Here is a 22,107-nt window from a genome sequence, read left to right on the forward strand (position 1 = left end):
CGTGGCACGCGGCGGCGCGGGCGTGGCCGTTAGCCGGCCGTTAGCGGCCGTTAGCGGCCGGGGCGGGGCGTGCGCGCGCACGGGTGATTCTCAGCGCTCCCGCCCGCGGGGCTGAGGCGGCGCCGCCGCCGCCCGGGACTGCGACCCCGGGACGGGCACCCCGCAGCCCGTCTCTGACGAGACTGGAGGCAGAGGGCACGGCGGGCTGGGGTAGCCCTTCGTGCGCCTACCTCAGCGAGTCCACGTCTTGACACCAGGATCTCTCCCATCAATCTGTGATAATTTGGAAACAGAGCCATAAACAACATGCCTAAATACTCTTTTTTTTCCCCCCTGAATATTGAAATCTTTCTTGTAACCCTGCTATAGGTAAGGAAATCTTTCATGTACAAAACATTGCTACGTGTTCTGGTGTGCCAAAGTGTCAGTAAGGCTTTCATACTCCTGCCTCAAGTTCTTGCTGAGCTCTAGTTTGAGTTGGTGAGCTTTTTTTGTTAGACAGTAGTTTCTTTATTAAACACCAGTGTACTATTTGATAGCTGGGTTGTATTAGGCATGGGCGTATAAGGAGATCAGTCCAGTTAAGATGAGCCCAAGAGCACTTTTTGCGTAAAACTTAAAAGCATCAACAGACAGGTCAGCTCAATGCCAGCCTGATGGCAACAGCAGTAGTTACGTTTTTTGGAAATACTTTGCAGCTTTGTGTAAAGGGTTCGCAAAATAAGTCACCAACTATGAGTTCTTTTCTGATTTTAGGTTCATCTATAAAAATCTACTTGAATTCATCCTGAGTTTACAGATTCGAAAATTATCAGCAAGACACAATCTGTCAACCCCATTTGCCCCAGGAAGTAGTAGTTAGAAGTCAGAAATTTTTTGATGAAGATTAGTGATTTTATTCTGATTAAAAGGTATCCACAAATTGGAAACCAGTTCGACTACAATATTGAGTCAACTGTTTGCCTTTAGAGAGGCGTTGAAATGATCTTCCTGGGTATTAAAACCCCAGTTGCAGTTCCTCCACAGAGAGAGTATTGCAAAGCAGCAAAGCATTTCTCAACACTTTTACTAAATCAGCTTAAAAAAAAAAAAAAAAAAAAAAAAAAAAGGCCCAGGGCCCAGTAAGCATTAAAATTTCCCAGGGGGAAAAAAAAAAGTTGATGGAAATACTTCTGTAAGTAGGCAAGTGGAAGAGTCAACTTTTACCTGTAAATGTCCTCATAAAACTTGGAGCATGGAGGAGTGTACAACCACTCAGTGTTGAAAAAGTAGCTTTCTCTCTAAGATAGGTTGCCAGTTACAACATTTAATTTACTGAGTTGAGGAATGCCAGCTCACTCTCCAATTTTATGGGCTTAGGTATTTTTTTTCTCTCTCCACTTCTAAAGTGAACATAAATAATCTTTGAAGAGTTTTTTGCAGAGGAATTGGCAAGGGCAGGGGAGGATATTGGATCAGGTTAAGGTAACAGATTCATAGAAAATCTGAAGCCAAGGACTTGTGAGGCTGTATTGCACAATGCAGTTTTAATAGGATTTACTGAAACCTTGCTCATGCCCCTCTGGTCCAGTGTTTCAAGATCTGCAGCTGAGAAACTGCCAGGAAAAATCTGCATAACTAACTGTAGTTATGTTTAATTCTTATAGCATTGAGGTTCATCCTGTAGCTCTCTAGCAATAGCACTGAAGCTGGGCTAGTTGATTTTTATCTGGAAATTGCATTATGGTCAATTGAAATTTACTCCTGTGGCATGGTTATTTATTTTTTGAGAACAGTTGCATATTCAGGAATTGTTTCCTTACGATGAGCAGCCACTGAGACGAGAAGAAGCTTTCCTGTGATGTTTCCTTAACTACTAATCTTTGAGTTTCTCCACTCCCAGTTGTGGTCTTGCATTAGGACATTCTCATAGCTTTAGCATTTAAATTGATATTGCTTTATAATTTAATTTCTGGATAGAGGAGAAAGCATGATGTGTTTCACTAATACATTAATGCATGTGTAAGTGAGCCTGTAATTCAGTCGTTCGCTAGGCATTTTGAAAACCAGTGCTTATTTTGTATGTTTAAATTAGGAGCCTTTTCAGTGCCCATGGTGCTCCCATTGAGTGACAGCTTACAAGTGGAAGACTTTATCTCTTTTCTAATGTAAGAACATGTCCCATGCAGGTCTTTCCATGAAGCTGCAGTAGCATCTAGATGCTGCATTCTCCCCTGGTTGAACGAAAAGAAAGCCCGACAATGCCCAGTTTTCTGTGTGCATTTTTACAAGTCGCCAAGTGCCAGGGCCTTTTGCAAGAGAGAGGAATCAGAGCAGTCCCTGAGTCAGCAAGGGGGAAAAGGAACTAGATAAGGATTGATGGGAATATTCAAACTCAACTGAAAGACCCTGGTCTAGTCTCTCTGGATGGCAAAACACTGTACAGTATATTGTTTCTCAGTGGTCATCAGCTCTAGGGACAGAAGAAAAAGCATCTGGAAGGGCTTTGAATGTGGCTTCCTTAGCTAGCCTGTAGTAGCTGTTCTGTGTGTAGGTACTGACCAAAATTGACAGCAAACAGTCTGGAGAGTGATGTGGAAGTTAATCAAAAGCAGTGTCTTGTCTGGTGAACTAATTAGTTGCAAATATTTATCTTCAGCTTTTCTATCCTTATGCCTTGATGCCTTCATCTCAGGTGCTCTGTGTTTTTCCAGTTATACAGGCAGCAGTGGCTGTTCATCTAAATATGAAAAAAAAAATCACTGTAACAACTAGATCAATTGTTCACTTGGAAAAAATGGTTTTATAAAGCATTTGAATATTTCTAATTGCTAACTTTAATGAGTACTATAACTTTTATTCTGTCCTGTTCTTGCCTGGCCATGCTTCTCTGTTATAAATATGTTTTCTGTTTCCTGCTGGTACCTTCTGCTCCCTGATTCTTCTGTTCCTCTAGACATGTCATGGCTCACTTACCCATTTCTCTTGTGTACTTCCACTGAAGCATCAAGTCCTTAAGAACAGCTCTAATTTCCTCATCTTTTATATCAACAACCTTCGGGAACAGCATATTGATCCGTATGTTCTCTGTGTTGTAAACTTCAGACTAACATTTGAAAAAGAGGACCCACGTGACCTATTAGCTCTCCAGCATAATGTCTGTCAGATTCTTGTGGAACAAGTTGCTTCTTGTGAACAAGCACTTTATACTATCAAGTTGAAATTGGCTATGTAACATGCACATCTTGGATGGCTGAGCTGCTAAATCACTGTATTTTAGTATAGCAGTGCTGCTTGAAAATAACCAATGAGTAAACTATTTCTGAAGACTGACACAGTAGTTATTTATTACTACAGACACATTTAAACTGTTTCTGAAGCAAGTGGCTTATGAAGATAAGCACCTTATTCCTGTTTTGTTTGCATTTCCATTTATTTTACAAGGCATCATTCACACAATGATAACAAGGTACTGATCCAAACAGTTCTGTAACAATTAAAAAAGTAAACATTTGTTGTGACCATGTACATTAAATTGCACTTTTAATAACAAGCATTACACTTATATTTCCATATTATACTTTATATAATACATGGATTTGTTGCACTAGAACTGGCAGTATTGGTTTGTTCTCAGTTAAAAGTCTCATACCACAATGATCCTCCATTTTCCTAACCCTTTAGCAAAGTTTATTTTTATGAACTAGAGGCATGCCCAGATAACAAACTTTGCCTGAATAACCTCAAACCTGGAAAATGTCACTGTGGATCACAGCTTTGAAGCTGGTCTTTATCTTCAGTGTTGTCAAGTCAATCAAACTTGATGTACAGAAAGGAAGGGATCTGACTCCAAACTATATCTGCTTAGATCCATTTCTGCTTTCACTCACCATCTTTTTGCTGGTTGAACAAGTCATAAGTAGTTTTCTTATGTGAGAAAGCAACAGTTCCAAGAGAACTTCTGGTAGCAGCTTCTGAAAATGATAGCTGTACCAAGGCAGCCCTGTGAATTACTAGAAGCAGGGAACTGAGATCTGGAGAAAAATCTGAGAACATCTGTTCCTGTTTGCATTGGTAGTAGCTTCCATGTATTATATAAAATACAAAAATAAGAGAGAAACTGAAAGGAAATTAGTACAGCCCAGGATTAACATGGTATCAAATGACAAACGAAACTTATGATACCAAATCCTTTTGATGTATTTATTCCCTTGTTATTCAGTTTCCTATATATTATTATATATATAAGATATAGTTTTCCAAAGATACATATATATTCCTTTACAGGTTAAACAAAAGCAAGTCCCACTGAATAAGAAAATAAGAGGAAGTAATGTTCTAATTTTCTACCTTTTCTTTTTAAGGTAAAAATAGCATGAAATACATTCAGTAGCAAAGCAGTGGAAATGCAGAAGAAAGGAGAGCCCTGTATTCCTGGAGGAAAAACCTGTATGTGTTAAGTCAAGACCCTGAAATAAATTATGTAGACTTCTGAGCTGGGAAAGACAGGCTCTTGGTTAATACTGAGGTTAGTGATCCAGTTCCAAATTCTCTGAATTTCTCTAAATGCCATCTGCAAATTAGCTTAGTTTTAAAAGGTGCTGTAATGTATAACTCAAAGGTCCAAAAATCAGTGCTTCATTGTGTCTCCCTTTAGTATTATTTGGAAGGAGGTAATGGGACAGCTCCCAGTAGGATATTAGCATACTAGACAGTAAAAGGATTTAGTTCAAGCCTTTGTGTTTGCCAGAACAAAGTGATGTCTGGTTCTGTGTATATTCACTGCCCTGGATATACACAGTGTTACATGTCTTGTGAAGCCAGCTAGCTGCTTGTACAACAGCCCAATGAGCAGGGTAGCTTTAATGCACGGTTGCTTGTCAACCAGGAGAACAGTCATTTAGTCTTCACATAAAAATCTCTGCCCTGATCTTCACATTCTGAAAATGACTTGCACTAAAATTTTCTCTCTAACAGCTGGAAAAAAACCCACATTATATATGACAAGATAGTTCATGTTTTCAGTGCCAGAGTTTTTTAGGCTTATTAGATTATGCAGAAGTGTGCCAAATATCCCTGAGTCTAACAGTTTAATAATCAAAATAAGAGGTATAGTTCTCCCACACACTTGAGTAGTTTCATGGATTTCAATGCAACTACTTAGTATAAGGACGAGAAATTAGCCGTACCAGTTTCCTGTGCAGAACTGCGGAAAAGCATGAATTTCTTACATAGTTTGTAAGTCTTGATACTTTAGTTTCAGTAAAGTTATATTATTACTTACTCCTAACATAGTTGCCCCATTTAGTTACTGAGTGACATCCTGACTCTGAAGTCAATGGAATATCTTTGCTTTGTCAAGGCAACTGAATTTTTGCTGTGCTTGACTTTCTTTTCCTAATGCGAGAAGAAACCTACCAGCTTTTTTTTTCTATCTCCCCCTCCTTTTGTAAACATGTTTTTACTTTGTTTTGTTTTCAACACAATTGCATGGGTGAAAAGTATCTACCTTAAAAGAAATTGAAAGGGCCAACCAAAAAGTCCTTTCAGACTTCTAACAAGAAAAAGAACCTGCTCATAACTTAGCTGTAACAAATTAGAGAATAAATTAATTAATGGGCAGAGCAAGGATATGTTTTTCAACTGGCAGTACTGATTACATCGCTACCACCTTTCCAGATACTGATTAGTATCACTAGATATTAATGTGTATGAACCTCAGGGAATTTAGTTTCTTGGATTAAAGTCAGACAGTGATACTTTTTGTCAGTTTTAATTCTGTCAAAATTCTAAGCACTATTATTTTAGAGTACCATGTTTGATTCACAAAGATAATACAAGACTAGTATACAGAACTACATTGTAACTAAGTGAACCTTGCTTTATTTATCCTGTAAAGTGTTACAGTCCAAGTAAAAACAACTTCTTCCTAAAGTGGAAAAAAAAAAAAAAAAAAAGAAAAGAAAAAGAAAGAAAAAGATTATTTCCATAGTGGGCATCTCAGGAACAGATTAGAATCCAACAAAATGAACAGTTGTACTAAAATATTCTTTGGAAGTTTGCACCTAATCAAAGTAAAGGCCTTATTTCAAAAGTATGCATTCTCAATAAAAGTTAAAAAAAAAAAGTTAATATATATATTAATATAAACTAATATATAAATAACTTATATGTTAGTTTATATAATCAATTACTTTTAATATGTTTGATGTGGACACATAGTTTGATACTGACTCAGATAAAAAATTTTTTAAATCACTCTAAGCTTGAGAGCTATGTTAATTATTCTAGTGCCACATGAACATAGTAGTTTCAGTTAGACTTTGATTCAATGAAGTTTCCTACTGAAAATCTAAACAAACACAGTGCCAGCTATCCCAGATAGATCAGTCACTCTGGGATCTGTGTGTATTTCCAGAAGGCACTTAGCACTGTCATCCACAGCTGAAAGGGCTAATTAAAACCCAAATATTTATCTCATAGGAAACTTAGTATCATAATAGTATATTCAGTCAACAGGTAGAATTTTAGGTAGAACTTCAGGTTGCCTGTTTTAATCCTGCAATCTTGCTACTTTCTGAGTTTCTGAACTATTCTTAATCATCCAGGAATTACTTTAGAAAAGCCACAGTTATTTTGCTTATTCTTCAGTAACTTTATGATGACTCAGTTTCCAAATGTAAGTATTACTTTTACAAATGCTTCTGCTACAAACACTCCCTGGCAGCTACAGATGAAAGGTGAAAATTATTTACTGTCTTTGTTGTTGCCAAGAGAGATAATTCAGCCATTGCCTTCTCAAGCTTGTGAGGCACAAGAAAAGCTAACTTCCACTCGTTCAGATGTTCAGACTCATCATGGCTAGCAGGTAGCAAACATTTTTGTCACAGAAATTTCTAAATTCAGAGAGCTGCTACACTGACAAAGAATCTGTCAAAGCTACGATTCCATGAGACATGGTGTCATACTTCATAGCTCTTTGATGAAGCGGGGAAGTCCTTCTATTTTCCCCTCATTCTCTTGTACTCATTGGGCCCTTTGAGATGAGTTTACTCAATAACTTGGCAAAAAGTTTATTAGTCAAAAAACAAAACAAAACAAAAAAGACAAAAACAAATCCACCTAAATTTTTTTCTAATCATTTCCAGTATGGGCCAAAACAAGGGAGGGACAGGACTGTAGAACAGCGAGTGGAAGAAATAGTGGAAAAATAAGATCTTTCAGAAGCAGTGAGTTGTTACCTTAGCTCAGCTGCTCGGGGAATCAGGGTCTTAATCATTGATTATTACTACAGTTTTCCAACCAAGGTTTTAAATCCACCTGTGAGTATGAGTTGAGTTAAATGAAATGAGAAATCCGGACACTTCTCAAATCATCAGTGTCGGTCATCAACACAGTACTCAAATATAACAATCAGAGGTTGACCAGGTATTCTTAAATGTCACTTCCACTTTATTACATAGTTTATTTCAAGTGTGAAATGGTACTGATAAATGAAATAATAATGCAAGGGTTAGACATTCCACATAAAGGAAACATTTATGTAAATATTATTAGCAAGAAAGTGACCGAGGAAAGAAAAAGATCTTTGTTTTAATGGCAAAACAAAATTCTTCTGCTTTTTCCACATAATCACTATTCTTGCAAGTAAGTTTATAAAGACCAAGAATTTTAACTCCTTACTCTTAGAAGATAGAATCTGCATTGTCAAGTTGCAAGATAGTTGTGTCAGAATAGTGATTATATTTTGATCTCTACTTCAAACAGCTGACTGCCTTTCGGAATGATCCATTTGGCACACACAAACATTAAATTTGCACTACTCTGTTGAAAATAATTCACAATTATGCTTGACAATAAAGCACAAGATGAATTTCATTATATTTTATTATACAAAACTGACAAAATATGGCATTCCTTAGAATTAAAAAATAATAATAAAAAATCAAAATAGAGCTAATGTCCCTGGAACAATTTGTAAATGGAAAAATTAATGCACAACCTTTTGTCCAGCAATGATATTTACCTGCCAAGACCTTCTTAGAGATGTGTTGGATATAATTAAAAAAATATTCTCATCAATTCAAGCAATAGTTTAATCTTCCATGAAATAAGTATTTCTATAAACACTTTATGTTAAGTGAAAACAAAAGCCTTTAAATTTTCTTACTTTAGAGATAGATACAAAACAACTAGACAGATCTGGGAATCATCAGAGAAGTCTGTCCCATGGGAGAAGTCTAGGTGTTGTATACCATTTGAAAATTTTTGTATTTATAAACATAAGTAACACACCAATGTAGCATTTCCTAACCAAACACTTAGAGCAAACAGATCTTGTTCCTGTGATGTTTTATTCACCAGTGCAGAAAAAACCTTTTTTTTTTATTTAGTATCTCCCTTCTGTGTCAAATTCAAAACTTGAATATAGACCCAGGGAAACTTTGTCATTAATTTTATTCATAAAACCTACCCTTTATTGCACAGGATTCACGAAAAGTAAAAGTATGGAAGGTCTGTACTCTGCTTCTTGGCCAAAAAAAAAAAAAAAATCAAATATATGTCAGATAGTTTTCTCTTTCTCCCAGTGGAAGGAATTGTGTCTTCAAATTTGTATAAAATGAAATTTAAAAAAAGAAACTAGATAATTTTATGTTAAATTCCAGTTCAGCTGTAAATAACATTTAAATAGCAGTGCTACTCAGTGCTATAAGGAATCGCACTACTTGCATTTCTGAAGAAAAAAAAAACAATCAAAACTATGAAATTATCAGGGAAGCTCGAACAATTGTGCCAAGAGAGCACAAGACTATCTTTACTATGGCCTAAGCTTTACAAAAAGTGCTTTTCTGCAGGACACAGTCACAGCAATAAAATTCTGAGATGGTCCTAGGGCATGAGTTATTCTTGACACCCACACACACACTAGTACTTATTACACTGTGCTTTCTGTGAAGAGGTTATGCTTCAGTACTTTACATTCTCTCTCTTCCTCCAGAAGAAGAAAAAACCTTTTATGCAAGATAAAAATAATTTTGAATAATTAGTCATGTAATAAAGACCTAATTTTGAATTATTTATTAATTTTAACATCTAGTCATATAAAATAAATTGTAAAAGTTATGAAGATATCAGAACGTGGCTTTCAGCAAGGCAGTTGGGAAATAGGAATTCAACATAAAACAGGATTTTCTTTTTTATTTCCCTTTGAAAAGGGTCACATCAGAATGAATGAAAGACACCGAAGAATTTCATTTCAAGCCTGCACTCCTGCCTTTTGTCCTTTCCCCAAGAGGAGAGACCACTGGAAGAATCCTCCAGGGTTTGTTTGAGTTATGTTGTTCTTTGTGCTCTTGTATCAGGGGTCTGGCTGGAACTATGTACTGCTCTCTTTGGGTGGCAGAGGTGGCTGAGGCTGCTGTGGTGGCTGTGTGCCTGTGGCGGTTTTGATAGAGTTCAGGGTTTTGCTAAACCAAGAGTTTTTGGCAGCTTGGATCTCATTCATAAGGGCTCCTCTCTGGTGCTCCAGCTCCTACGAAAGCAGAATAGTCAGAACTGATCAAAAATGACAGTTAACAAAATAGCATCTTCAGACTCAATCCCTGCAATCAAGCGTTTTAGTTCCAACCTCCCAGGGCCCTGGAGGAAGACAGATTGAAACCTAGCGAACAGCTGAAAACATTTAGATATTTCTACAAATGAAAACTTTGTTTGTTTGTTTTTCAAGACAGACAAAACTAAGATTCTGGAAATTCACTGGCATACATTGGTAAAGATACACACTCCCTTTAGGAACAATTTTCTGCATGATTCAGAATTATCATGTGCAGAGTACAACGAGGTTACGGAGGCCACCACACTGTAGACAGATTCCATGTACCTGAATTTTGCACTTGGCTTCCACAAGCTGCAGTTTGGTCTGTGCGAGTTCCAGCTCCATTTCTCTCAGCTGCTTTGTGAGTGCATCCTTTTCATCATCTGTTTCTATTCCTTGATTCTCCCTGCTTACAGCAGGCACCTTCAGTGCTCCCTCCTTACTGAAAATCTCACTGCAGTGTTTGCAGGCCATCACTTTACCCTGAAAGAGCCAGAAAGCTTGTTTTTAATCCATGTTACAGGAGCTGCTGTTTTCTGGAAGAAAACATTCTAATATTAGACTGGCTTTCTGTTAATAATGGTTGAATGGTATAGTACTGCAGTTTTCATTAAAGAATTTGAGCAGTTCATGAACTTACAGGCTATACTGAACAGTAAAAATATCCCTAAAAACTACCTAGCACATTGTATTTATGCACAGACAGTTTGCTTCTAGAGTAGAATTACACAAACCTTTTTGTAATCAAGACATTGCAATATTTTGCAGTATTAATGGCAGCACACTGCAGAAGAGCAAATTGTACTCTTGCATAAGAGCACTTGACCAAATGCTGAGGTGAATACAGTTCTTGATATTTTTAAAGAAATGCAGGTAGCTTTTCCGTATTTTCCAGAAGCAAGCATCCTGTTTTGGCTGCAGTGCTCAGTACTGTCTTGTTGGCAGTGGAATTTAAGCATCTTACAGAATAGCCCTTTTTGTCAGCAGCATCTGATGCACAGTAGTAACGTTCTTAGGCTGCCTGAAGAGGTGAACCACTCATGGCTAAAGATGTAGCACAACTGGCCTGGCCTCAGCCAAACAGAAACAAGCTATTGAACTATTTCAGCAAATTATAGCAACATCAATCCTGGTATTTATTTTTGTGATAAATACGAGATAAAAATTTGCTATCAGAAAGTAACAAAGGTTCACCTTGAGAACTGAGGAAAAACCTAGAAGATACCGCAGAAAGAAAACAATTGTGAAAGGAAATAAAGCCTTTAATTATTTACATCCCATGAAAAATGGGTGCAGGACTACCAGAGCAGCTTGATGGATGCCACTGTTGTTGAAGTTAACTTCAGCTCATGTTCTGTTCTGTATCATGGGCATTTAAGTATACTTGAATCAGAAACATCTGCTATGTAGAGGCATCATTCTCACCTTCACAACTTCCAGCTCATCTTTACTGGCTGCCTGCTGTTTTTCCAGCCTGGTACTCAGCTGGGAACAAATCTGTAGGATAGAAAGCAATACTTTAGATAAAGTTAATTTTACTAAAAGTTAACAAGTACTTTTGAAGAGTGATGTTTGTTACAGATGTTTGTCTTAAACTCTACCTCGCTCAGATATGCATTTCCCTTAACAAATATACTGCTGGTGATAACAAGACTGAAAAAGGCAGTATTCAATATCGAACCTTAACATGGAGACTGGAACATTTTATGGATGAATTGGTTTATGTTATTTACACTGCACTGTGTCACAGAACAAAGAAGCATTTATCTTACAGTACTAAGACTATCCAAAGGATACGTTATTCTTGTTTCCCTAAACTAGCAGGCTACTAGGAAAAACAAATACAAATTATAATAGATTATAATGCTTGCTCTCCAAAAGCCTGCAATGTAATGCGTCTGATTTAGAGGATGAGGTCTACAACTCTGAAAATTCAGCTCTTGGGTTCAAAAAGTTTACAAGTAAATACGAGAGAGTTTCTGTGGAATATTACCTGTTTATACTCAGCAATAATGGCTGTGGTTTTCTTAATCTCAGATTCTGCCTTCTCTAGCTGCTTCCTGAAGACCTCCTTCAGCTAGGAATTCAAGGAGAGAAGTTATATAGTATGCTGAAAGAAGTTTTCAATATGGGTGATGAAATTGTTCTCAAAGCTTTGCCGTGTTTACAGCAATACTATAGCTTTTTCCTACCAATTCACAGTTGTTCAGACAAAAGTCTGATTTACTCAATATACAAATTATATACATTATATTCAGTTATAGCCCCAAAATCTCTCCAGTCTATACTGGGATACAGTGTATCCCTGCTTAGAGCATTCTCCTATATAGTAATTCTCTCTCTCTCTCTCTCTGTGCTAAATGGTGTATCATGATCCAAACAATACAAAACAAGACAATTATAGACCATCTTGATTTTTTTATTTTATTGTTTGTTTTTTTTTCCTCTGCACACTATACAGCAGGTTTGGGGAAGCTTGGGGGGATGGGTTATCTGTTTGTTTGTTATCTGTTTGTTCTGAGGCTAAACAGGGCGAAAAATCACTCCAGCACTGTCACACTTCCATCTCCCTAACAGGAGAAACAATTCTGGTTTTGTTTGTGGCACTGCATTAAAATACAGCTAACTCCTTTCCTTACCACTGAGACACATTAAGCTTTGAGAGCCTTTTCAGTAAGGAAAAGGCCTCTACTGCCATAGAGCACAGAGCAAACAGAATTTGACAACCTCCATTTTAGAGAGAGACAAAAAAAATACTGTTTGGTTGTTACAGCCACTGTTGTCAAATGGCAAAAATAAAAATGAGCATATCATTTCTGAAACACAGGTAAACAGACATCATTGTTCAGCCTACAGATACGTAAACTTAAAAAATAAGATTGAACATTTTGCAGATCAGGCAGAATGAGGCCAGGTCTACTTAGCAAAAATGCCCCCAAACCTTTAACTCTATTGTGCTGTTCGTTCTAGCTTAGGATAAGAACATTACTAGCTTTATTTCAATGGATCAACAGCTGAATCCAGAATGACTGGAGTACATTGGACATTCAGAGCTTAAGTAAAAGGAAGATATTAGGAAATGTATCATTCTTAAAAACATTTACCCTGGCGATGTGAATTTTTATTGCCATTCATGCTTTTCTACATATCTTTTTCCTTGTTTTGCTAGATAGAAAAAGTTGGAATATGTCTAACCTGAGCAGTTTCCTCTTCCTGCTTCCGTTTCTCTTCCTCAGTCTCCACTAGTTTCTGTTTGGTCAGGAGAAGTTCTTTGTTCAGAACATCTGCTTTGTCTTCAGCCTGAAATTAGAAAAGCCAGTGTAATCTAGGTGTTATCTGTTCCAAAAGAAATATATTCATGTATATATCTCACATATAATACAGATGTAGGTTCTAGAAATGCCTTTTCTTGCCCTCAAATGGCTCACCTGACCTATTTTTACAGGAAATACCCTTTTCAAGTAGCTATTTTCTAAGCTTTTTTCATTGTGGTTCAACAACTGAGCAAAAGGATCCTTTCACTAAATACAAGCCATGCCTAGATTACAGGTAAGCAAGGATCATAGGTCATATATCTTTATGCAAACCTATTACAAAAAATGAAACAGAGTATTTTTGTTGGGAACAATATTAATCCAAATGAGAATAGCATTATTTAGCTCTTGTGTAACCTTAGTTAACTGATTCCATTTTTTACACCTGTAAATGAGGAAAAAGAGATATTGCAGAAAAGGTTAGGTGCTTGCACTGTACCTTACAAAGTGTCAGGGCTTAGACAAGTATAAAAGACACAAATAGGACTGTCAAGTTAAAAGGTTGGTTAACAATGCAAAATAAATACTTCCCGGAGGAACCAGATACTCTATGTGTACTGGAGAATATGAACCTTCTCCTTTCTGTGAAGGGCCAAGAATATGGTGAAATGTACTGGGGGATGCTTTGATTTTTAACAGCTATCCTTATTGATCACTAGGAGAGAAATATTTAGTCAATGTCAGATTATATTCTGCTGACTACCTCACCCCCTCCAGCTGGGAGACAAACCGTGCATCACACCACTCGTTCTGTTCAGTAACTGGGTGCTAGAACAGCCAGTGGTTGTGGTCAAGTAACACACAATTTGTTGAAAGTGCAAGAGGACAAATGACACTGTAAAACAATGAATGACAGTACAGAACTTGTCTCTGAATTACACTTTGTTTTTCTACCATTACTGGAGATATTAGCTTATCATCTGTCACAGTGTTAATTATTAATGAGGGTGTTGGTGGTGACAGCAGAAGTAGCTTCATTAAGGCCCTGACCTTAATGAACTTAATGAAAGAGATGGACTGAGGAGTCCTGCATCATTAGTCTGCAAATGGCCATATGAAAGAAAGGAATAGAGATGAGTAAAAGAAAGAAAGAGGGATAAGGTTGACATCTTAGAAAAAAGTAGTACGGGTAGCAAGGCTATTTATGATAAAATAGCTGTTTAATACCTGTAATATAAATACTATGTTTTGAAGTGAACTAAAAATATTTATTGTTTTTATTTGATCATTCCAGGTTCTTCTAGTGTCTGCAGGAGGATGTGATATCACCTGTTCTTGCCTGTGGGGATTGGCGAAAGGTACTTGCTTGACAGTTGTGTCCTGATACTTCAGAAAGCAACATGGGAAGAAGCAGACATTAAGCTTGTTCTGTATGTAACTATTCCTGGGGAAGATAGAGCATCTCAACACATTACTTTTGGCCTTTACATGAAAAGACCCCACTTCACCATGCATCTCTGGCTGCTCTTGCTCACCAAGATGTCTCAGATTTTTAGAATCATAGATCCAAAATAATAGAGTCTAATTCTCAAGAATTTCACTAAACAGGAATATGAATTTTAACTACTGTGATACATGTTAACAATTTCCTGTTAGAGAAAGAAATCCTGAAACTCTTGAAAATCAAATCGAGAAGCCCATTCAGGAAGAGATTTTACATTACAAGAAGTACTGTTGTCTTCACTGAGCAAGGTGCTAATCACCAACGATCATGGGACATGGCCCTCCTGTATTCAATACATTAATAACAACTGTTGAGGAATTTATTAGTGTTATATAAAACACTTTAAAGCAAAGAGGAGGGTGGAATGTGTAATTCTCTGAAAGTCAGAAGCCAGGTCTAGAATAAACGGCTCCGAAAGCCATTGTCTTCCACATTCCTGGCTTCACGGAAAAAAGAAAAAAAAAAGTTATCAAGGGATGCCCAGGAAACCTTTTAATTTTTGGTGCCAAGCTACTTCATTATCTCTGAATTTTGTTAGCTGTAGTAGAAACTACTGTGGAAAACAGATCCAGAAAAGATGGCAGACATTCTGCAAGGCAAAGTCCTTAAAGCTTTTCAACTTTTTCAAGTTATGTTCATCCTTTAGTATCTGCCTAAAAGATTATGGCCTTTATTTTCTAAAACTGACTCCAACAGAGGAATCACTGTCCGTGTCCTTAGGATAAAACTGTGTATGCCTACCTACACCTGCATACATTTGGAAATCTAACTTTCTGACTGAATGACAAACTAGATTGTCAGGAAAATAAAGGTACAAATAATAGTGCTTTTAATTTTGTCCTCATACTTTCAGTCGAATGTAAAACAGCGCTGCTGCAATTGGCGCTGCCCAGTCTAAGCTTGGACCCATCGCTGCTGCTGATGGACTCACCTGGTCCAAGTCATTCCGTAAGGCAATTTTGCTTGTTACAAGTTCATGTGCAAGGTCATCATTCTCCTGCTCCAGCCTCATGCTAGCTTCTTGGAGCCTGCGGTTCTCCCTCTGTAGGAAGAAAGGAACAACCAGAAAAAGAAGTTAATTCTTGTCAATATTTTAGAAAAGTGAGTGAGTATATTGTGTGTATAGAACACTGAGAAGGCAAGAGTGCACATTAAGACAGGACTGCTGCTCTGGGAAACAACAGTGAATTAAGCCAGCAGTGCAAATGCAGCAATTTCCTTTACATCCCAGTGGCTATGTTTGAGAAACGTAAGTGCCGCACTGATTGTAGGGCTTCTCTGTCAAAAGTAAATGCAGTCCTCTCCTCAAAAGCATTTCATTTCTGCTTGGTCATCATGGAAAGAAATTAGGCAGATAAAATACTACACAGCATAAGTGAAGAGGGACCTTTTAAAGAGATACTAGTGTTTCTGATCAGAAGTAGAAATCTGTCCTGCTCCATTTTGCAAAATTTTGACTGCAGGTAACCATAAAAGAGTCCATTTTGTAAATGCTGTAGTGACAACCACCCGTCTTCCGCTGGACTAGTAAAGAACAGCAGTTAGCTGGGAACTTCTCTGCAGCTCATATATGTTTGTGCATTTTCTCTGCAATTTGCACAAGCAACAACAGTGTCACTTAAAAGGACCCAGGCTGAGCACCAGCATCAGATGGAGAGCGGCTCTTGCTTTCTGAGTGGCAGGCGGCCTTCCAGGACTGTGCTTGCAGGCAAAGCCCGACACCACAAAAAGCAAAACGTCGAGACGGTGAGCTCCAGTTCTTCCCTGCACTGCCCTCACTACCACTTTGCTGTAGCATAAGTGACTAAATAAAGCACTAGCTAGTGAAGGTAAGTATACTGGAGAAGAATGAAAAGTAGTAATGCATGTTTCTTAAAAAATCAGTGGGAGTGACTATTCTGGAAGGGCTGAGGAGCAGAATTGTTTATTTAAAAGAGGTCTCCGTGTCAGTGGACTTCCAGCAGTCCACATCAAATACCTGGCTTCAGAAGGAAGCAGCCAAGTGGGCCAGATACAGGTGCTCTCCTCAAACAGGTTTGAAGAGGCCAAAGAATCTGCTGGCCTTCACTCAGGCAGTGCCCGTGCATCTTCCATACAGAACAGATTGTGGAGGCAATCAGTGTACTATGGAAACTCCAGGAAAAATGGTAAGTTCATGTGGAAACTCACAGATGGAGGAAAAATAACCTTAGCTCTGAGACTTCAAAAAGGCTCTGTGTTCACTTAAAAGGTAAGTTACGTTCTCCATGGAAAAACAGTAAAAGGAAATATGTACATCAGTTTTTAGGACAGCAAAAAAATTTCCAAAAGTCATTCAAGCTAATACCATCCTACAGAATGTGATTTCATTACAGAAACATATTATTCATCTTCTTTAACTGTGTCCTGTTCTCCAGTTATACTCAAGTATCTTCTTTTCAAAACGTAACACAGTGAAACAGCCCTGTTTTCCATTCCAAGAAGATTGTGCATGCTTGTTTTGAACAAAAAGGTACAACTACCTCTCTAAGAAAATGTTAAAAAAAAAAAAAAAAAAAAAGTAAATCCGTTCTATGTTGTTAACTTCCTCTATGGCAGGAAGCAGAACCCCTTCGCAAATGCTTTCTCTTTAATGTGACCTTATTGTGCAACTGAGTGCCTTAAATTGTACACTGCTCTGTACAGGAAAGTAAGTTTGTTTCCTCTTCAAAAGATCACACCTTAAATAACTGTTTTGTTAGAGAAACTGTAAGTAAAATACTTTTCTTACAGTTTAGCACAGTTAAAATAACCACTGCTAAAAGATGCGTAACTTTCAATTTTATTTTAATTGCACTGTACTCTGAGACAAGGAATTGTTAAAAGTAAAATTCTTCCATTAGAATAATACATACTTCAAAGTGTAAAACTAAATTGCAGTCTTTAATTAAAAAAAGCTCTGATGTAGCTTTATTTCTGCTTTTTTTGCAGATAATCTGAGAAACAGTGGTTTTACAGACGCAGCTCTGCCAGTGAGCAGTTATCAGAAAGTAACTTAAATTCATGAGGAAATGCAGACTGGTTTGGAGACTGAGATGATAATAAACAGGTAATACTGACAGCTGCTGCAGCACCAATACCTCTTTATAGGAATGTTGTTTAGAGGAAAAAATCAGCAAAGTTTTAGACACCCACAAAATAACACCAAAAGACATTTGCTGTAACATTTTTTGCTATGCTTTTGCCAAAAGCTTCAGTGTCTGCAAAGCGAGCTGCACAATGTGAAGTTTGAAGTTCCTGCTTTACATTCACAGACAAGTGGATAAGCAAGCTTTGTGGTTGGAAATGCGCTATCCTCCTCTTAAATGGAAACTCACACAGCACAGCTTCTGTAAGTTAAATTAAGTTAAATCTCTCTTACCTCAGGCATCCAGTCAGTAGCTATCAGCAATTTTAATCTTGTTCTCCATGTTTTTAATTTCTAGCTGAAAATCTCTTACTGGGCCACCTTTACTCTTCCTCCAAACAAGGCAGTCTGTGTGATTAGACATGGCCTGTCTTTTCCAGCTCCTCCCCCTAGATCGAGCAGTGAAAAACTGCCTCCTTGCTTGGGAGGAAATTCTTAATCTGCTTAAATCCAAATAAAACCTAGCATTACACAAGACAAAGACAAAAATACCAAGCAATGCTACTTGTATAGAGCAAATTATTTCTGAGGCTCCGAAATATTTACAGGCCTTTAAAAAATATCATTTGCAATGGGAAAAAATTAAGTTCAGTAGATGGAGGTTATTAGTTACAGGCAGACTCACATCAGAGACAGTATTCGGTAACCTGGTGTGAGCCAACTAGTCAGACCTGCTGGTCGTCCTTGGTGTAAACAAACAGCTTCCGCCCTTTCCCTACGTAACACAAACAATTCACTGACTACAACATTTCCTTCTCTTTGGTATTGTTCGGTTTCTACAATCAATAAAACAGGAGAGTCCTCCTTCCCAGTGAGTCTCCTCCCTATTGCTGCAAAGGGCAGCTGGTGAATTCTGGCTAGCTTTTAAAAGGAGGATACTGCATTTCCAAAAGGGACAAACACTGCTGTCACGTACAAACACAAACAAACTTACCTCCTGTAAAGTCACAGACCAAATACTGCTTTCAACCATTGATGTAAAGACAGTGAAAACAGGATATAAAATAAAATTTTAATACCAACAAAAATAGCCAAAAAACTAAGAAAATGTCGCTGATTCTTCAGTGGGGTTTTAGTTCTGATTTCTAAAGAGGATACGCTCCAGCTTCCATCACACAGTTGACTGAAAGAAGGCAAATTTGAAACCAGTAGGCAAGCGTCAACTCAGGAAGACTGAAAAGGCTCAACTCCACCCTCTGCTATCTCCCAGCTCGCGGGAAGGCGGAATACAGGCCGGGATTAGCCGTGACGATGCATCCTCAGTCTGTGGTGCCTCTGAGCTGGGCGTAACAATGTCACCAACCCTGTTAAGCAATCCAGTTGTCACATTTCCTGAGGACCAAAACCCCACTCCCCTGTCAGATCTCTGAGGGGGAACAGTTCGCCAGTGGTAAAACAAAAAGATTGATTAAAATTCATATTTCTGGATGTGAGCAACCTGAAGTCTTCCTAAGCTAACTGGAAAGCGCTCTTAATTGCAAAGGCAATTCTGAAGGTAAAAAAACAGAGAAACGAGACATCTGAAAAGCAAACTGTCCAGGAAGAGCCTCAAGGGAAGCAACACGGAGGCTTCTGGAGAAGGGTTGGTGTTTTGTTTGTTGTCTCTACCTCAAAAGAAACTTTCCTAAAATCGTCCTAGCATATTTTTTTAAACAACAAACAAAGAAAAGATCTACACTGAGTTACCTATGTTTTTCCTTGTTACGTTAATTCAGTTATGATGACTCAAAAATTACTGGTGTATTAATTTTTGCTTGTACTTCAAACACACAAAGAATATTATGTCCAAATTACGCATTTATTCAGATTGACAACTTCTCCTTTGCACAACAAGGTCCATAGAGGTAAAGGTGCTTCTACAGTCAGAACAGAACTCAGTGCACAAACGAGCTGTCTGCAGGTCTCTAGCCTGTCTTTATATTGTTATAACCTTTTAATTTTAAATAAGAAACTCAAACTCCAACAATTTTTCATCAAGTCAATCCCAGCCTTTCAAATACAAGGTTTTTCCAGACACAGAAAAAAAACCATCCACAGTTTGTAGAAAAATATCCATCTGAACTATTTTGCTATTTTTGCTGCACATACAAATCTTTTTCTTGATTCACTTTCAGAGGCAATCTAATTTATTTTAACCAAAAGTCATGAAATGTGGTGCCAAACAGTAATTTAAAACCTGTTTACTTTTGTATATTTTAAAAAGCTGACAAAAATGTTGGATATTTTGTTATAAAAAACAGATAATAAAATCACTCCACTGTAGAGACATCCATAAACAATCCAGTTTTCCCAAATATTTGTAAATACAAAGGAAATAAACCCCAAAAGGAATTTATGGCACTCTTTAACACGGTTCTCTTTGGCAAATAAAATCTATCAAAATCCACCCGTTAAGACATAAGCTGGTCAGAACTCGGATGGCCCCTGCAGCTACTGTAACACATGAATTCAGCCTGTCGCGGGAGCGCGGCGGATTCGGGGTGCTCCGACGCTGCGGAAAGAGCCCTTTCCTAGAACGCCGCGGGAGCCAACGGGGCACCCGCGGCCCAGCGGCAGCGCGAGGCAGCAGGAGAAGGGCTGCTGGCCCCGGCGCACCACCCATTTCCTACTCCTCCTCGCTCAGCTGCGCAGGGAGCCGTTTCCCTGGGAGGGCCAGTGCGCCAGAGAGCGTCTCTCACCAGGCAGCCTAACAGCTCCCCGCCGCTGCGCTCCAGCCAGGGCTGCTGCAAGGCCGCTGCCGAAGCGCATCCCTGCGGCCACGGCAAGCCCGTACTGGCAGCAAAACCAGCAACGTCCACACAGTAGTACAGACTGTAACAGCTACAGCTAAAAACGGCTAACAAGCTGAAACTGTTTCCATTCCTGAGCTGCAAGAGGACTTCTCTGCATGGATCTCCGCTCCAGAGATGCCACCCGCGACATGCCCGGTCGCTTCACAAACGAAGCCCAGCTGGGCACAGCCTGCCGCTGGCGCCACCAACACTGACCCGGCTGCTGCGCCCCGGGCACTGCACGCGCAGCTGACCAGTTAGGGGCCTCACTCCTGCCGCAGCGCCAGGAAGGGGGCTCAGACCCAGCCCGGCCCACGAGAAACCACACAGTGAGTTGCACAAGTACAAGCCAGAACCCTGTGCTGGGACCCCGAACAACAACAGGGAGTCATATCGGTAGCGGCAAAAAAGTCACTTCTGTATTCTCACTTGCACTCTGGGGGTAACATTCCTCACTGTTCATCCTCTGGGATTAATACGCTGCTTACTATGCTTCCACAGAATTTTAAAGATGTCTTCTCTATTTTCTAAGTATTATTACAATTCTGTGGTAGTATAAGCCAACCACTGTAAGAATACTTAGAAGTTAATTGGCAGCAAATTCTGTTTTTTTTTCTAAATAGGTTTGTTGACAGCTTCCTGACTGCTAATGCAGTTCCAGTACTCACATTAGAAAAAATAATCTAACACTATATGGCATAAAAAGAACTACAGTCAAAACATACTATTTTTCACATGTAAATACTAAAAAAAAAAAAAAAAGTCAGTTTTACTTTCTCCATAACATTAACTCTATCTCAGCATATTTATGAATTATGGCATAGTCTTTCACTACATTTTTTCACACTGTGAACTTTCCATAAGCTTACATATCATGTAAATCTGTTGCATCCTGTGTACTAGTGACTGCTCCACATTCCAGACAGCCTCTGTGCCAACGGCAATGGACTTAACAGATCCAGGCACAATGAGAAACAGCAGGTAATTAATACAGATATCTGCAAGCAATGTCAGTTCCCAGCCAAACAGGGCAGTGGGCAGTAAAGTGCTTCAACTCTGGCAGCTTCACCTAAGGAAAACTGAACTTTTTTAAAAAAAGGGATAAGTAGGAAATGAATCCTCAATACTAGGTACATAACCTAGAGCCAGAGCCTCTACCACACAAAAATCTACAGCAACAAAATGTAGCAGTGACAATAAAAGCAAATATATAGCAAAGATAAGCAATGTTGATCCATAATTAAAGAACTATTCCTTTCTGGTGAGCTATCAAGCTTTCATATGACTAACTGAAGCTTTATCTTCTCCTTTAAAGCAAGATAATTATTACTAATATTTCTATTGCAGCAGTATCTTAGGATCCCAGAAGAGCTGTGGGTCCCAGTGTACTAGGCACTATATTAACAAAAATTTACTATGTTTGCTATAAACAGAGATGAACAAAAAGAATCTTATGTCAGTCAAGGAAGAGTTCATCTTCCAAAAGTCTCTGTGGATGTTACTGCACCCAGCTTTTGCTAGAACAATGTGTATTTTCTCCTTTTTGTGTCAGTAGCTGAGAATCACCCTTTGTCTCTGCGTCTCATGAAGATCTCCCGTAAAAGTGCAACGTCAGGAGTGTTACCTACAAACATATAAACTGAAAGAAGAAAAATATTATATGTGGCTACTTGAAGATGTCTCGAGAGTTACAAATTGTGACTGAAACATTGCTGGACAAACACCAAGTCCTAGTGTTCAAAGCGAGCATTCAAGAACCGGGCTGAGTTTCACCTGCCACCTCAGTTCCCTGCGGATGCCGGGAGTGGGGAGCACGGGACCCCCACCTCTGTCACCCTGCGGGAACTGGATCACTCCCC

The 22,107-nt window shown here is 38.6% G+C and overlaps 1 protein-coding gene and 2 long non-coding RNA genes across 10 annotated transcripts in view; 2 read left to right on the top strand and 1 right to left on the bottom strand.

Annotated features, from left to right (window-relative positions):
- Positions 1-66: 66 nt before the first annotated feature.
- Positions 67-15,279, top strand: LOC134143511 (uncharacterized). 2 transcript variants are annotated; one of them, XR_009959124.1, is made up of 4 exons: positions 67-369; positions 4,344-4,507; positions 9,195-9,311; positions 14,123-15,279. It is a non-coding gene; the product is annotated as an uncharacterized LOC134143511 (long non-coding RNA). The 2 variants fall into 2 exon arrangements; XR_009959125.1 differs by having other exon boundaries at positions 9,195-9,301.
- The window catches only part of RABGAP1L (RAB GTPase activating protein 1 like), a 239,259-nt gene continuing 223,346 nt past the window's right edge, over positions 6,195-22,107 (bottom strand). For 3 of the 6 annotated variants that reach the window (XM_062581619.1, XM_062581614.1, XM_062581615.1), the window contains 6 exons: positions 15,264-15,374; positions 12,770-12,874; positions 11,568-11,651; positions 11,000-11,071; positions 9,860-10,057; positions 6,195-9,511 (listed from right to left, as the gene is read on the bottom strand). In XM_062581619.1, the coding sequence (XP_062437603.1) occupies positions 9,356-9,511; positions 9,860-10,057; positions 11,000-11,071; positions 11,568-11,651; positions 12,770-12,874; positions 15,264-15,374 (726 nt within the window). In that variant the 3' untranslated portion in view covers positions 6,195-9,355. Of the gene's footprint in view, positions 9,512-9,859; positions 10,058-10,999; positions 11,072-11,567; positions 11,652-12,769; positions 12,875-15,263; positions 15,375-17,196; positions 18,782-19,256; positions 21,888-22,107 lie in introns of those variants that run through there. The other 3 variants (XM_062581617.1, XM_062581618.1, XM_062581616.1) reach the window with 3 other exon arrangements.
- Positions 15,310-21,961, top strand: LOC134143512 (uncharacterized). Of its 2 annotated transcripts, XR_009959127.1 has the most exons (3): positions 15,310-16,161; positions 17,282-17,399; positions 21,804-21,961. It is a non-coding gene; the product is annotated as an uncharacterized LOC134143512 (long non-coding RNA). The 2 variants fall into 2 exon arrangements; XR_009959126.1 differs by lacking the exon at positions 21,804-21,961 and having other exon boundaries at positions 17,282-19,756.

This window comes from Rhea pennata, chromosome 8, assembly GCF_028389875.1.
Source record: "Rhea pennata isolate bPtePen1 chromosome 8, bPtePen1.pri, whole genome shotgun sequence".
In the NCBI taxonomy this organism is placed as follows: domain Eukaryota; kingdom Metazoa; phylum Chordata; class Aves; order Rheiformes; family Rheidae; genus Rhea; species Rhea pennata.